Here is a 17,920-nt window from a genome sequence, read left to right on the forward strand (position 1 = left end):
TCTTATTTACCTCTATATGTTTCAGAGACTCATACAAGGACACTGTGCTCCCCCTGCCTGCTTTTTTTGCCAATGGAAGGCCCCGGTCAGACTGCTTGCTAAGCCTCCTGCTTCCTTTTCCGGTTGCTAAACTCCTGCCTGTATCTCCTTTGGTGTAATGACTCCCAGACACTGAACTGGCAATTCCCTGGAATAAAATAAAGGGCACAAGTTTATATGAATATTCCTGGCATGAAGTCATAACTGCTTGATGGAACTTTAATCCATAATATATTAAGACAAACAACTGTTTTATCATAAGACACAAATGGGCTGCTTCTGACTTGGGAGTAAAGAAAAAGAAAGCAAGTAACTGTTCACCCTGTTTTGCTGCAGGTGGGGCAGATATAAATTGTGCAGAGATTTAAATGTGGAAGGTGTCGCCCCTTAATTGTGGGCTACATGCAACAGCAGCAAGTATGCATCAAGACATAAATGTATTTTCACCCCTTACATTGCAACATGGTTTGTTCCAGATACAAATTTACCTTTTCTGCCTTGCTCCCTAGGCAACAGTACATGAGCATAGCTCTGTGTCTGTGACTGGCAAGATGTAATTCATTTTTGATAAAATTACTATGTAATATATTTATATCCATAACAAGGAGGCAGGGCTAAAACTATACAAATTGCATCATATTGTCCCCACCACCTCCCCCAAAGAGCCAAAAAGTGCTTGCACTTTAGAAATGTGCCCGCATATATTGCAGGCACAACAGGTGGCCTTATCCCTGTTATGGGCAACCCCCTTAGCCTAGTGCCGGGAAACTTCACAAATCTGCAACAGGGTCTGATTCAGGCTGATATGCTAATTTAATATTATGGTTAAAAAATATATTACAAATAAGGCAAAGTTTAAAGAATAATCTGATTGTGTCTTTTTAATGGTGTATTATCATTAATGCAATTCTCATATTGAATTAAGTCTTGTTATTAATGTAAGAAATTAGATACATATGTAATTAATACAATGTTATGTTTGGAAATACTGTACTTGTAAATTTTTTTTGTTATTAATAATTTCTGCATATTCATAATTTGTATTCCACTCAACAAAACAGAATTATGTTAATGAGTGCGGAGCCTGAAATGATTGATAAACACATTCCAGGTTAATGAGACTAGCAGGACTTTGTAAAAATACTTCCTCAAATTTTTCTGGACTACATTGAAAAGCGTGTTTTTTTATCAGCAAATAAATAACAAACCTAAACAATAAATAAATCAAGTGTAGCAGTAATGTTTTAGTAAAGACATGATTATGTGCACTGGCTGGTATTTCTATTTTTGGCGGCTCCAAAGTACCCATGATGTTAAAAAAAACATAAAAATATTTTTTTAATTTTTTTCATATTGATTCTGGAAAAACAATAGTATTATTTAAAAAGCATGGCATTTGCTTATTGAGACTAGATGCTGCTAAAATCAATATTTGACGAAAAAATTAATTTTCTGAACCGTTGATATAAAACAGCTGAGAATTTCCATGAAAGTCGCTTATGAGTGCCGGCAAATAGGATTTATTACATTTTCCTGAGCTGCCAGTAAGTAAAGGAGGGCACTAGACGCAGCTGCCTTATATACAGCATGGAAGTTCCGGTTATACAGCATATCTTTACAACCCAATATCAGTCAGTGTGTGCAGCTGACCAATTTATCATTATATGCAATGAGCTGTCAGATGGAAAACACTTTGTTTTGATGTGCACCTGGCCTTAACCTGCGGCACTGCATGTACAAATTCTCCCCGCTTTATTTTTCCTAACTGACCGCACAGTCATCTTATTCTTCCACTACAGGGTCATCTTAATTTTGAAAATGAATTATTTAGGCCCTCTTGTGTCAACGCCAATCTGGGGATTTGATGAAGTCAGGTACTCCATCGAATGAGATTTCCTGGCCTCTTGGTGGAAGCCGCTGCTGCATCTGGCTTGCACAACACAGGTGGCCAATGGTATTGCAGATGATTCACAGCTGCATCCTATCAGAGAGCTCATATCAGTAAAGAATGCAGGAGGTGTGATGCCTCCTGCTGCATTATCATATTAGAGATATCACTGCTGCTTCGACGTACTGTAAGTAGCAGCGATTGCTACTCCAACCACACCTGAATCAGGACCCATGTCAATATTGACAAAACTCAGACCATGTTGCTTATAATTGTGTGGACATGCTGAATGATTGGCAAACTGATATAGCACACTGGTTTTTAAGCATAAATTGTAAACTAGGCATTTTCATTAAAATTGATGGTCATGAGTAATGTCTTAGATCAGTGGTACCCAACCTTTTTTCTCTCCCGTACCCCTTGATTAGGCTTTTCATTGATAAGTACCCCCTCCTCTCATTATGAAATATGGACAGTACTTAGCGCAGGGGTGGCCAACCGGTCAGAGGTAAAGAGCCGAAAAATATCAGTTGTCAAGCCAAAGAGCCAACATCATGCGCGCGTCGAAGGCGCGCGCGTCAAAAAGGGGCGTGATCGGGGGAGTGGTCAGGGGCGTGGTCATATGACACAAGGAGAGTGGCCACATGACAAATATTTATGCCCCCAGTGCCAGATATGCCCACCAGTGCCAAACATCACATGCCCCCCACAGTGCCAAACATCACATGCCCCCCACAGTGCCAAACATCATATGCCCCCCACAGTGCCAAACATCACATGCCCCTCAAAGTGCCAATCATCATATGCCCCCCACAGTGCCAAACATCACATGCCCCTCAAAGTGCCAAACATATGCCCCCCACAGTGCCAAACGTCATATGACCCCACAGTTAGGAAGCTGGGCCCTCCAGCACAGGTGTTGCCCACAGTGCAACACCTATGCTGGAGGGCCCAGCTTCATAACTAAAGGGCCCACCTAGAGGGCCAGGAGGGCCCAACAAACAAATGAGCCACGGGCCAAGAGGGCCCGACTAATGCGCACACAGGCGAGAAGGGCCTGAATTTGCCCACGGGCCTAGTGCCCGACACCCGGTGGTCTAGGGTGGATGGAGGGTAGGAGGCCAAAGGCCCCTACCTGGTGTTGGGAGAGGCCGCTGGGGGGAGCTTCGTCAGCTCTTTTGCTTCCCACCCCCGCTAGCCTCTCCGGGAGCCATCTTCTTTTTTCTTGCAGAAGGCGCCGGAGATCTTCTGTCTTGATCCCGGCGTCTTCTGCGTCGCCGGAACTCTTCTCCCCGCCGCCGTCTTCTGCGCCATCCTCCGGCGGCTTCTCGCGTCTTCAGGAGCGCTCCTGCGCTCCGCCGGCGTGTAGAAGACTTTTCGCCCTCCCGCTGGCGTCTGATGTCAGACGCCGGGGGCAGGGTGGAAACGGCGCGGCGAGCGCTGATTGGCTCGCCGCGGTCGTTTCCTAATGGCCGCCAATGCGGCGTTTTGAATTTGGCAGCCGAATTGGCGCCAAATTCAAAACCCCGCTTTGCAGACGGGAGGCTGGAGCCGCAAGTTACAGCGCGGCGAGCCGCATGCGGCTCGCGAGCCGCGGGTTGGCCACCGCTGACTTAGCGGTATGCGGATCCTTATACATGTCCTTATATTAAGGAGGAGTGGAGGAGTAGTATACAGCAAGGAATCATGTCCTTCTGTGTCTAGACACAGGTTGTGTATTATCTCCAGAATTCCCGCTAACACCGGTAGGATTAATGATGTTGGTTCCTCCACCTTTGTCAGTGCTGGGCAGATGACTGCTGATGTCTGAGGGCAGTATGGGAAGCTCCCAGTGGATTGTTGATCAGGCATATGACACAACATGGTTTGTCTCCATGGCAACGGGTCTTCTTCAGCCATCAAAAGACCTTTTCATCGTCCGCCATTACCAATATTATTTTCAAGTACCCCCAACTGGTCTGCAGAGTACCCCCAGGGGTACTAGTACCCCAGGTTGGGAACCACTGTCTTAGATTAAGGACGGGATTCTCCAAACTAAAAATGCCGTAAAAACCCAGTTTTCGGGGGTCTTTACCACATTTTCATTAGAGATGTGCGGGCTCGGATTTCAGAGATCCGAGCCCCCACGGACGTCATCATTCCGAGCCCGATTCCGAGCAGCGCTCGGAGATTCCCGCCTGACTCGGTCCGTCCGCGTGATTAGAACGTCATCTCCCGGCGTCGGATTTCGCGAGGCTTTATAAGCAGCTGCCGCGCCCCGCCATCTTCACTCCAGTCAAGTAGTGGGTTGGGAGAGGGTGTGTTGGTGCTGCTGCTGGGGCTTAAACTTGAGCTTGACCTTGAGCTTTTGCAATCGCTGGTGCTGTCTCTCAGTGCTGCTGTGTAGTAGTCTAACTGTGTACTTGTAGTACTACTGTCTCCTCTGTGCGGTCTACCTCTGGTGTGCTGTGCTGCCTGTAATTGATTATTTTATTTGCTGGGGCTGTCTCCCTCAGTGCTGCTGTGTACTCTGTTCTCAGCTTAGGACAACAGTCTAACTGTGTACTTGTACAGTACTACTGTCTCCTCTGTGCGGTCTACCTCTGGTGACCTGTGCTGTAATTAATTATTTTATTTGTTAGGGCTGTCTCCCTCAGTGCTGCTGTGTACTATGTTCTCCTCTGCTTAGGAGAACAGTCTAACTGTGTGTGTACCTGCCTGTAGTACTACTGTCTCCTCTGTGCTGGGGCATACCTCTGGTGCTGTGCTGTGCCATTTATTATATATATAAATAATTATTAATTATATTAAATATAAATATATATAGTCCACTGGTGCTGCACTGCTGCCTGCACTGAATCTGCCAGTCTGGCGGTCTGTGGTCTGGGGCTCACTGCCTAAATACTGCCGTATATCATTATCTACCTGTCTGGTCTGGGGCTCTCTGCCTAATACTGCCGTACCTGTCTGGTGTGTGGCTCACTGCCCAATACTGCCGTATCTACCCTCTGGTCTGGGGCTCACTGCCTAAATACTGCCGTATATCATTATCTACCTGTCTGGTCTGGGGCTCTCTGCCTAATACTGCCGTACCTGTCTGGTGTGTGGCTCACTGCCCAATACTGCCGTATCTACCCTCTGGTCTGGGGCTCACTGCCTAAATACTGCCGTATATCATTATCTACCTGTCTGGTCTGGGGCTCTCTGCCTAATACTGCCGTACCTGTCTGGTGTGTGGCTCACTGCCCAATACTGCCGTATCTACCCTCTGGTCTGGGGCTCACTGCCTAAATACTGCCGTATATCGTTATCTACCTGTCTGGTCTGGGGCTCTCTGCCTAATACTGCCGTACCTGTCTGGTGTGTGGCTCACTGCCCAATACTGCCGTATCTACCCTCTGGTCTGGGGCTCACTGCCTAAATACTGCCGTATATCATTATCTACCTGTCTGGTCTGGGGCTCTCTGCCTAATACTGCCGTACCTGTCTGGTGTGTGGCTCACTGCCCAATACTGCCGTATCTACCCTCTGGTCTGGGGCTCACTGCCTAAATACTGCCGTATATCATTATCTACCTGTCTGGTCTGGGGCTCTCTGCCTAATACTGCCGTACCTGTCTGGTGTGTGGCTCACTGCCCAATACTGCCGTATCTACCCTCTGGTCTGGGGCTCACTGCCTAAATACTGCCGTATATCATTATCTACCTGTCTGGTCTGGGGCTCTCTGCCTAATACTGCCGTACCTGTCTGGTGTGTGGCTCACTGCCCAATACTGCTGTATCTGTATAACTGCCTGCTGGTGCATACTCACTGACATATATAATTGCACTCCAGTGGCGCTGTTCTGTGACATAACTCCACAATAATAATGGAGATCCAAAATATGGAGGTTAACAAACAAAGGAAAGATGAAGATGCACTTCCTCATAGTTCTGAAGCTGCAGCCACTAGTCATGACATAGACGATGAAATGCCAACAACGTCGTCTGCCACGGCCGATGCCCAGTGTGAAAGCAGAGGGCATGTACAATTGAAACCAAACTTCCGTAAAAGGAATAAAAATATGAAATGTAAATCGTTGGAAGAGAAACTTAAACTTGGCAATATGCCATTTACGACACGGAGTGGCAAGGAACGGCTAAGGCCATGGCCTAACTTCATGACTAGTGGTGCAGCTTCAGATGACGAGAAAAGTCCTCCTCCTCCTCTCTCCCCACCCAATAGGAAATCAAAGAGAGTTAGGCTGACACCGACTCAAAAAAGTCTGACAAAATTTCAGAAACAAAAAAAGAAAAAAATTCAGAAAATAAATCTGGAAAAAACTCATCCTTCTAAAGACATATCCCAAATCCCCACGGAGAGTCCGAGGGTGGCGGTGGTTGTGATGCCGGACCTTCCCATCACTGTACGTGAAGAGGTGGCTCCTTCCACCATTTGCAGTACGCCCTCTGCATATGCTGGAAGGATCACCCACAGTCTAGTTCCAGATTTTATTAGTGAAGGTGATGTTGTACACCAGGAGGAGGATATTGATGTAGCTGGCACTGAGGAGGAAGTTGTCGAGGAGGATGGAGACTTGGTTTGCTTAAATGACGCACCAGGGGGGAATGAGGCACCTGTGGGGGAAAAAGTTGTTGTCCATGGGATGAAAAAGCCCATCGTCATGCCTGGACAAAGGACCAATAAATCCACCTCTGCGGTCTGGAATTTTTTTTATCCGCATCCGGACAACAAAAGTATTGCCATTTGTAGCTTATGTAAAACTCCAATAAGCAGGGGTAAGGATCTTGCCCACCTAGGGACAACCTCCCTTCAACGTCACCTAAAGACGCGTCATGGTTCAGTGTTTAGTCCAGAAAGTGCGGCTAGCAGTCCAGCGACACCTAAATCACTTGGTCCTCCTTTTGGAGCCAAATGCCTGAAAAGCACACCACCAACTCCCTCCTCGACAAATTCCTCCTCGATCCGGATAGGGGGGAGTCCTGCAGTCCATCTCACCTGCATGAATGACTCCATAGATTCCTCCGGAGGATCCTGCAGCACTACGCCTACTACTACTACTACTGCCGCTGCTGCTGCTGCTCCTGGAAGTCAGTCATCATCCCAGAGGGGAAGTCAGTCATCATCCCAGAGGGGAAGTCGTAAGACCGCTACGTCTTTCACTAAGCAATTGACCGTCCAACAGTCATTTTCCATGAGGATGAAATACGACAGCAGTCATCCTATGGCAAAGCGGATAACTGCGGCCTTGACAGCTATGTTGGTGTTAGACGTGCGTCCGGTGTCCGCCATCAATGGAGTGGGATTTAAACGGTTGATGCAGGTATTGTGTCCCCGGTACCAAATCCCGTCTAGATTCCACTTCACTAGGCAGGCGATACCCGCGATGTACAGGGAGGTCAGAAAAAGTGTCCTCAGTGCCCTGAAAAATGTGGCTGTACCCACTGTACACTTAACTACAGACATGTGGACAAGTGGATCAGGGCAAACTAAGGACTATATGACTGTGACAGCCCACTGGGTAGATGCATCGCCTTCCGCAGCAGCAGCAGCACCTCCTGCATGCCAGCTCCTTCTTAGGCAGGCTACGCTGTGTATCACCAGTTTCAAGAAGAGGCACAACGCCGACAACCTCTTAGAGAAACTGAGGGAAATCATCTCCCTGTGGCTTACCCCCCTTAGACTCTCCTGGGGATTTGTGGTGTCGGACAACACCAGTAACATTGTGCGGGCATTAAACATGGGCAATTTCCAGCACGTGCCATGTTTTGCCCACACAATAAATTTGGTGGTGCAGCATTTCATAAAAAATGACAGGAGTGTGCAGGAGATGCTTGCGGTGGCACGCAAAATTTGCGGACACTTTCGGCATTCTGCCACAGCCTGCCGAAGGCTGGAGCGGGAGCAAAAACTCCGCAACCTGCCCTGCCATCAGCTGAAACAAGAGGTGGTGACACGCTGGAACTCCACCCTCTATATGCTGCAGAGGATGGAGGAGCAGCAAAAGGCCATTCAAGCCTACACAGCCACCTACGACATAGGCAGAGGAGCGGGGCTGCACCTGACTCAAGCGCAGTGGAGGCTGATTTCCGTGTTGTGCAAGGTTCTCCAGCCATTTGAAGTAGCCACACGTGAAGTCAGTTTCGACACTGCCTGCATTAGTCAGGTGATTCCCCTGATCAGGCTGTTACAAAAGCAGCTGGAGAAAGTGAGGGAGGAGCTAAAGCGGAGCGATTCCGCAAAGCATGTCGCTATTGTGGATGAAGCCCTCCATACGCTTTGCCAGGATACGAGGGTGGTCAGTCTGTTAAAGTCAGAGGAATACATTTTGGCCACAGTGCTCGATCCTCGGTTTAAAGCGTATGTTGTGTCTCTGTTTCTGGCGGACACAAGTCTACAAAGGTGCAAAGACCTGCTGGTCAGGAGATTGTCATCTGAAGGGGACCGTGACACAGCCCCAGCTCCTCCTTCATTTTCTCCCCCACCTGTGCCTGTGAGGAAACAGCTGCGATTTCCCACACAACCCGCTGGCGGGGATGCAGGGCAGGCAGGAGGGAGTTTGGCCATCTGGTCCGGACTCAAGGACCTGCCAACGATTGCTGACATGTCTACTGTCGGTGCATTGGATGCTGTCAACATTGAAAAAATGGTGGATGATTACTTTGGTGACAGCATCCAAGTAGACATGTCAGACAGTCCTTACCTGTACTGGCAGGAAAAAAAGGCAGTTTGGAAACCCCTGTACAAACTGGCTCTATTTTACCTGAGTTGTCCCCCCTCCAGTGTGTACTCCGAAAGAGTATTCAGTGCAGCGGGGAACCTGGTCAGTGAGCGGCGAAGAAGGTTGCTCCCGAAAAATGTTGATAAAATGATGTTTATAAAAATGAATTATCACTTATTCAATGAAGACCAGGAATTGCCTCCAGAGATTATAACTGGACCTGTAATTGTGGAGTCCAGCGGGGACGAATTGATAATCTCTGAGAATGAGGAAGTACACACTGAAGGGGGCGAGGAATCAGAGGAGGAGAAGGAGGAGGAGGAGGAGGATGATGATGATGATGAGTGACGATGACATCTTGTTACTGTAGAGCCAGTTTATACAGGGAGATATTATGAATTGGTTTATTTTTTGTGGGGGCCCAAACAAACCAATCATTTCAGCCACAGGTTTGTAGGCCCTGTCGCTGAAATGTTTGGTTTGTTAAAGTGTGCATGTCCTATTTTCGCAACATAAGGGTGGGTGGGAGGGCCCAAGGACAATTCCATCTTGCATCACCATTCATTATTCCTACTGCTGAGAGTCATTCATATGTGGGACTTGTCTTTTCAATGCATACAACTGTTTGCATTCCACCTCATTGCTGCACCTTCATGGGTGAGAATGTGATCTCCCTGACCTGGAGGAGTCAGGGCTGTTGCCGGAAGGCTCAATTACACTTCTTTTTGGGCGGCTACACTTTTTTTTACCTGTCTGGTCTGGTGTCCCCTGCTGAGAGTCATTTTTAATGAGGGTATTGTCTTTCAAATGCATACAACTGTTTGCATTCCACCTCATTGCTGCACCTTCATGGGTGAGAATGTGATCTCCCTGACCTGGAGGAGTCAGGGCTGTTGCCGGAAGGCTCAATTACACTTCTTTTTGGGTGGCTACACTTTTTTTTACCTGTCTGGTCTGGTGCCCACTGCTGAGAGTCATTTTTAATGCACATCAGGGTCAGGATCAGGCACATCATAATTAATAATCAATCAATCATAATCATAATCAATCAATCATAATCAATCAATCTATCATAATCAATCAATCATAAATAATCAGAATCAAGCCTGGGCGGCTGCAATTAAAGTTCTTTGTGGGCGGCTAAAGTTTTTTTTAGTTTTCCAGTTACTGCAGTTTTATACATAGCTTGGTTTTTGTAAGTTGAAGACTTGTCAGTGCAATTTTCTTTTACAATATCCTTTATCTTTGCATGGACTTTATGTATTTGGTTAGCATTCTGAGGTGTACACTGACTGCCTTCACCTTGAGCACGATCAGTTTCTGAAGCGGCAAAAATCCTTTTGTTTTGAAGATAGTCACTTTCTTTGCCGTTAGTTGTACAGGCTGACCTACTAACAGACACAGTTGCTTCGGAACAAGTTGTTGGAAATTTTTTAGGAGATAAAGCTGTACAAACCTTCTGGCCCCCCTTTTCAATTTTTAATTGATTTGCAAACATTTTGTAGTATTTGTCATATGTGCATAGCCTTTTAGAGAGAACTGCTTTTTCCTTATCAGATAACCTTTGTAATGATTTGACCTTCGCATCTCTCTCCTTTTTATTTAATGACAAGAACGATGAATACTTCAACTGTTCTTTATTCATGAAATGGTCCGATAAAGCCTTTCCTCAAAACTTGAGTAAAGTTATGTTTCCTTGATAATACTTTCACAGCTCACAAAATTATCATCACTGGCTTCCTTTTCTTTGCCACTTGATACCTTGTTTTCACAATAAAGATTGGTTTCTTTTTGATGACCAGTTGGGTACAATTAGTTACACATCTTTTTGGGCGGCTAAACTTTTTTGGGGGAGGCTGCATTTAAACTTCTTTGGGGGCGGCTGCAATTAAACTTCTTTGGGGCACAGGGGCACAGGGGGTATCCTGTAGTGGGCTGCCACACATTTTTTTAAATATGGATCTTTCAGCACAGAGACCAACTGCACATCAGGGTCAGGATCAACCAGGTTGTTAAACGGGGTTTCGACAATCAATCAATCACATCATAAAATTAATTAATAATCAATCAATCAATCATAACCAGAATCAAGCCAGATAGGGGTCTTGTTAAATATTAAACTGACCAAAACAGATACACACACAACTAGTACTGCCTCATCTACCTGTCTGGTCTGGTGCCCACTGCTGAGAGTCATTCGTATGAGGGACTTGTCTTTTAAATGCATACAACTGTTTGCATTCCACTTGATTGCTGCACCAATCGCCCACTGCTGGTTGCAGCTCTCACCCTGCATTAATTTGGGAGTCTGCCACTGCAGTCTTTTTTTTTGGAGCCTTGAGACTTTTCGGGATGCTGTACTAGCCGACACCTTTAGGTGGACTCTGGTCTGTCTTGTATCCAGCACAGTGGTCTCTTGTGCAAGAGATTGTTCTCTGTCCTCTTTTGGATTTGTGTCACCATCACCATCTTCATGGGTGAGAATGTGATCTCCCTGACCTGGGGAGTCATGGCTGGGACAGGAAGGCTGCAATTACACTTCTTTTTGGGCGCCTGCAATTACACTTCTTTTTGGGCGGCTGCAATTACACTTCTTTTTGGGAGGCTACATTTTTTTTATCCTCCTTTTTTAATCCTCTTATCTGCACAGCCGGGTCCATCAGTTACTGCCACTGCTGCAACCAATGCTAGTGATGGTTATGCATGCCCTATGGCATCACCCCGGGCAGCAAAGTTTTCCAGTGCTGCATGGAGCAACAGTTCGCTGGCTTTCCATTTGACATCATCGCTGTCAGCATCCTCCTTATCTGCACAGCCGGGTCCATCAGTTACTGCTAGAGATGTGCGGGCTCGGATTTCAGAGATCCGAGCCCCCACGGACGTCATCATTCCGAGCCCGATTCTGAGCAGCGCTCGGAGATTCCCACCTGACTCGGGTCCATCCACGTGATTAGAAAGTCATCTCCTGGCGCCGGATTTCGCGAGGCTTTATAAGCGGCTGGCGCGCGCGCCATCTTCACTCCAGTCAAGTAGAGGGTGTGTTGGTGCTGCTGCTGGGGCTTAAACTTGAGCTTGACCTTGAGCGCAATATTTTGCAATTATTTACCGTCATTTTCGATCCTTCTAGGGGGCTGAAAACAGACTCTGTTGGAGGTGGTACGGCTGGTAGGGCCTCCTTTGTAACAAGAGTACGTGACATATTGGTCAGCGTTTTAGTCCATAGTAAAGGTACTGTTGGGGCAGGCGGTGTAGCACTGGGAGCAGTGTACGTATCATTCTGTACAACTTTAGTGAAAGGTAATGTTTGGCCAAGTGAAAATTGGTTGCCCAATGTTCCTGGTCTTTTCTGTAAAGTATTTGCAGCTGTGAATTTCATCTGTTTGGAAGGGATGGGAGCAAGTTCCATCTCATCATCATCATCATAGTCATCATCCTGAGATGAGACCTGTTTAACAGGCTGGTGGTTGACCACATTTATTCGCATTCCCTTGACAGAGTTATTCAGACCTGAAATGGTCTTGTGTTGTGGAATCTGGATGGTTTTTGTGAGGTTTATTGCCGATGAACCTTGTGCCATAGGTGATTTATCCTTTTGCGCTCCTGTGACAGTGCCCCTGTAACGGTGTGGTGTAAAATGGTACCTGAATCTGGAGCTGATTACGGCGGCAGCTTCTGGATTCCTCACGGCTTCTTCCGGAGAACCTGTGGCAGGGAATGGCACAACCCAAGGAGAACCCACAAAAGACAAGGCTACTACGGCTAGCAGCAACAAATATTTATTTAAAGGAGATATGTAAATGGGTTGCTGCAATACACTCACGTACTTATGCAAAACAGTCACTTTATATCATTCAGTAACTAAAGCTATAACTAATCAATGACCAGATTAACGAGAGAACGATTACGCAATAAATTACATCACAACAATAACAATATGACAGAATAATATTACGTCACAACATGTCCGCCAAGTGGCGCTATGCACCCTATATACACTGCGCGGTAGTCCCTGGTGCAAAACAACACAGTTCCTGAATTTGAATAACGGTCCCGCGAAGGAAATCCTCACAAGGTGATTAGGCCATAACTTAGTGTGCACACTACTTTTATGTATAACAAAAGTGATCAAAAATCCTCTCTAAGAGGGGCAGGCAGATTCCCATCCCTTAGGGCAATCTCCTGTATCAGAGGCAAACAGGCAGTCCTGTTAGTGGGGGTATCCAACACCCCAGTACCTGAACAATCAGCTGCAGTTGCCAGCTCCTGCTGGTCACGACTCCTGGCTGGCCACTGCCTGCCTTGGGTGCTGTGTGGTCCTCTGGATGACTCCCAGATGGGCGGCAATGTCCCTCTCTGCCTAGTTCCGTGCTGTAGGTCTCTGCAGTCACTCCTACTGGGCTCTATTTCCCTTCACATGCTGCTCACCCCTTCTTCTGGTCAGCAGTGCTGGCTGTCATTAACTGCTGGGTCCTTGCTCCCAGTGCCTGGTCTCAGATGTGTGCTTCTCTCTGCACAGCATCTCTGTCTGCATGCTTCCTGGCTCAGGATACAAGCTCTTCTCCCCTCTGCACACTTTCTCTCTCTCTCACACACTGCTGCTGGGATCACCTCTGACCTCCCAGCTTCCTGTCTCATGTGCAGGGGAGCTGGGACACTAGGACACTAGCTGAGTCTGTTAACCCCTCACAGACCTGCAGCTTCCACAAGCAAAGGAGGTTTTCCTCTGAGCAATTAAATTAAATTAAAAAAAATTTTGCGTAGAAAACATACAAAACCAAGATTTTATTAGAAAATGTAGCTTTCTATAAAGCACTTGCTCAAAATATGTAAAGTGAACAATTTATGAATAAGAGAATAATCAAAATTAACCGTTGTAGAGATTTATTCTACTTACAAAAAATTTACACTTTACAACTTCAATGTACATTGATTTTTTTTCCCATAAAAATGCAAATTTCTAGAAATACTAAACAAGCACTTTCATTCTTGCAGGTAGATCTTTATCTCAGAAATATACCTTGGCATAATAACCACGGTAACCCCGACACCCATGAACTAGACAACCTAGAAATAGCTCTGACAGATAACACAACATATGCATACAGTGTTTCTTTTTGCAAAGACTTACCTAAAGGGTAGATACATTTTAACGTGTACATTTTAGTATCATTCAAGAACACCCAGTTTCAGAATCAACAATGACATTTAAGTGGAGTTTGGGTGAAACAAAGGATTCAAATACGCAATTAAAATCTCTTTGGGGGCACAAGAGTACACCAGGGGTGGACTGCCACACTCCCTGGGCAGCCAATCAGGGGGGTGTCAGGCTCCCTGCACGTGGACTGAGCTGGGGCTGTTTAACCCCTCACATCCCTGCAGTTTTCCTCTGAGCAGCATTGGCTGCAATTAAACTTCTTTGGGGGCACTCCAGGGGCACAGGGGGTATCCTGTAGTGGGCTGCCACACAAGCCCATTCACATTTTTTGAAATATGGCTATCCACAGGTTGTTCAGTCTGCCATTTGAGATTGGGATCTTTCAGCACAGAGACAAACTGCACATCAGGGTCAGGATTAGGAAAGTTGTTAAACGGGGTTTCGACCATGAATCAATCACATCATTAAATTACTTAATAATCAATCAATCATAATCACAATCAAGCCAGATAGGGGTCTTGTTAAATATTAAACTGACCAAAACAGATACACACACAACTAATACTGCCTCATCTACCTGTCTGGTCTAGTGCCCACTGCCTAGTACTACCGTATCTACCGTCTGGTGCCTAGTACTTCCTAGTACTGCCTTATCTACCGGTCTTGTGCCTAGTACTGCAGTATCTACCGTGTGGTGTCTAGTACTGCTTCATCTACCTGTCTGGTCTGGTGCCCACTGCTGAGAGTCATTCGTATGAGGGACTTGTCTTTTAAATGCATACAACTGATTGCATTCCACTAATGAGAGTAATTGATTGCTGCATCAATCGCCCACTGCTCCTCGGCTGCACTGTGTAAACAGTGCACAATCAAGCCAGATAGGGGTCTTGGTGCTTGTTTTGAGGTTGTAGCAGGGGAGTGCAGCTACGAGTCGTAACACCTTGAGAGAAGATCAGTACTTCTCTAACGGCAAAGGACATCCTCCTCGACAGAGCGCACAGCTTCACGAGGGACGCATGTGAAGCAGTGAGCAAAGGGAACACCCGCCTAGCGAGCCAGATCACCTGAATCCACCCTAGCGATCAATAGAGTTACAGAAGTCGCAGCCAGATAGAACTCTTCCAGCTGCCACCTAGTCATTGATTAGCCCCCTCCACTCCACCCATTAGGCAATGATTGACGAGACGAATGGTAATAATAAATAATAAATGAATCACCAAATTAAAAATCAGATGAAATTAATTATAAAAATAATCATAATCACAATCAAGACAGATAGGGGTCTTATGAAATATTAAACTGACCAAAACAGATACACACTCTGCACCATCGAGCAGGTGATCACTGACATGCCAGGTGCAACGGTCTTTAGCACCCTGAATGCCAAGTGTGGGTTTTGGCAGATCCCTCTGGACAGAGCCTCTTCCATGCTTACTGCCTTCATGACCCCTATTGGGTGCTACGTCTTCCTACGCATGCCCTATGGCATCACCACGGGAAGCGAAGTTTTCCAGCGCTGCATGGAGCAACAGTTCGCTGGCTCTCCCTTTGACATCATCGCTGTCTGCATCCTCCTTATCTGCACAGCCGGGTCCATCAGTTACTGCCACTGCTGCAACCAATGCTAGTGATGGTTACGCATGCCCTATGGCATCACCACGGGCAGCGAAGTTTTCCAGCGCTGCATGGAGCAACAGTTCGCTGGCTCTCCCTTTGACATCATCGCTGTCAGCTTCCTCCTTATCTGCACAGCCGGGTCCGTTAGTTACTGCCACTGCTGCAACCAATGCTAGTGATGGTTTACATTACATTACATCTTCCATCTGCCACCTTAAAATTGATTAGCCCACTCCCCTACACCCATTAGGCAATGATTTAAGAGACGACTGGTAATAATAAATGAATAATAATCACAAAATTAAACAATCAGATTACATTATCACACAATCAAGCCAGATAGGGGTCTTGTTGGATGTTAAAGTGATCGAAACAGTTACACACTTGCAGACAAACTCTGTGCTGCACAAAATGCCCACCGCTCCTTGGCTGCACATGGTAAACAGTGCATGATCAAGCCAGATAGGTATCTTTTATGGGCCTATTTTTTTAAACTGCCATCATGTCTGCCGCTGCAGTGCCACTCTTACATGAGCCACGTGTTTGTGCCGCACACTTGTGTGGCTTAGCATAGTTATCCAGCTACCTCAGTGCAAACTTTGGCAATAAAAACAATATTGTGAGGTGTGAGGTGTTCAGAATACACTGGAAATGAGTGTAAATGAATGTTATTGAGGTCAATATAGTGTAGGAGCAAAAAAAAACACAAAATTCTGCAATTTTTGCTGTTTTTAGGCTTTTTTAACAAAAAAATCAGAACCCAAAACCCAAATAAATCCAAACACAAAACACTTAGGAGGTGTTTTGCCAAAACCCATTAGAACCCAAAACCTCAAGGTAATCAGAACCCAAAACCCGAAAAGTGGCCGGTGCACATCTCTAATTTTCATATGTAGCAAAGCCCCAACACTGGGGATTCGCTGCGGGGGGTTATGCCATTTCTAGATGGCGAAACCCCATAGAAGCCTATGGGCTTCCCTTCATGTCTTCCGCGCGCCCCCCGCCAATCCACTCTGCCCTCCCCTCACTTGTGTCCGGGCAGCCTCCAGCTGTGCTGCCCAGACCAGTGATCTCCTCCTCCCTGCACAGCTTCCAGGTGCAGGGAGGAGGAAACGGAGCACCCACAAAGCAGGTAAGGGTTCAGGGAGGGAGGAGAACCTACTGCACATCGCCGGCAATCGCTTTTGCATTAATAATTGCATATGTTATTGCATATGCGATTATTAACACTGCTAGTGCCGGTGATGTGCAGCAGGAGTTATTACAGAATCCCACCCAAAGAGAGCTATCCCCAATAACACCAGTTTTCCAGTCTATGGCCATTTTTCAGCAGTGATCACATTTGCAAAGCTTATGCAGGGAGTTTTCTAAATGTGATTGCTAAAAATGCAAATACAGTGGAAGATGTTAAACACCTCCTTACTACATTTGCAATTCCAGCACTGAGAAAGAAGTCACAGCCTATGATCAACACCGGACCGATTTGTTGCGGTTCTTGTTGCAGTGGTTTCCAGTAAATGGCCAACTGAGTAAGTCTTAGCTATCCCTGGTGAATGATAGAACGACTTTGGTCATATGATTTCATGCTTGATACATACCTCATTTTCATCCCTGGCCGATATGATTCTGCTATGAGGACCAAGGTCAAATATTCTGCTCAGCCAGACTTCTTCACAGTTCTTTAGGGAGTTTTCAGTGTTGGCGTCCCGAATTGCTCGCTGCACAGTGGTCCTTACATCATCTGTGTGTTCTGATGAGTTATATAGGACAACATACATGGTCAGGGTTGCAAAAAAAGAATATTGTATACATTCTAATCACCATTTTAATCTGCAATAATGGACAAAAACTGTTCTGTATACAAATGAGTTAAATCTGTGATTTGTCCAATTTGTCTAAAATACCAGTGTTGTCCATTTTCCAGTGTTTGGGAGCAAATAGTGGATAGTAATTTGCTCTCATCCTTTATGAAATTGTCATTCGAACCAGCCAGACTAGCAGATAATCTGCCAGATAATTGTGTAGTGTATGCCTAATTTAACATTTAACACCATATCTTGTTGCTTGCCTGGCATGATAACTGGAGGAAAGGAACATTGATTATATCCTAACAAACTGGTAAGTGTACTTATGTGTACTACTGCAGAAAAGAGGGAGAGGGGAGGATGGTCTGTTTAGCATATAATCTGCAGACTACAATGAATTCTTATTGGCAAGAACACCCCCTTCCTATTTTTCAAACAAGGAGATAGGGTCTGATTCAGACATGATCGCACGGCTGCAAATTTGCAGGCTGGGCTAATATCAATTAATTGTGCATGCATACAGCCTGTAGAATGCATGTACAAGGCCACTGATTAAATCCTGATACTTTATCACTGGCTGTTTGCAAGTTGATTGACAGGGCACCGGCATTTGGGGTTGATAACCATCCATTTTTAGGGAGTGTCAGTGAAAATGCAGGTGTGCCCAGGTGTTTGAGGTGAAGTAGTGTGACATCCGGTCAGGCCCCATTCAGCCT

At 46.1% G+C, this 17,920-nt stretch overlaps 1 protein-coding gene across 6 annotated transcripts in view; it reads right to left on the minus strand.

The window, feature by feature from the left end:
• The window catches only part of LOC146060654 (uncharacterized), a 483,494-nt gene that overhangs the window by 329,453 nt on the left and 136,121 nt on the right, over window positions 1–17,920 (minus strand). For all 6 annotated transcript variants that reach the window (XM_083174095.1, XM_083174093.1, XM_083174092.1 and 3 more), the window contains 2 exons: window positions 16,998–17,149; window positions 11–187 (listed from right to left, as the gene is read on the minus strand). In XM_083174095.1, the coding sequence (XP_083030221.1) occupies window positions 11–187; window positions 16,998–17,149 (329 nt within the window). The remainder of the gene's footprint in view (window positions 1–10; window positions 188–16,997; window positions 17,150–17,920) is intronic.

The sequence above is a fragment of the Crinia signifera genome, chromosome 2 (assembly GCF_055691185.1).
Source record: "Crinia signifera chromosome 2, ASM5569118v1, whole genome shotgun sequence".
Taxonomy (NCBI): Eukaryota; Metazoa; Chordata; class Amphibia; order Anura; family Myobatrachidae; genus Crinia; species Crinia signifera.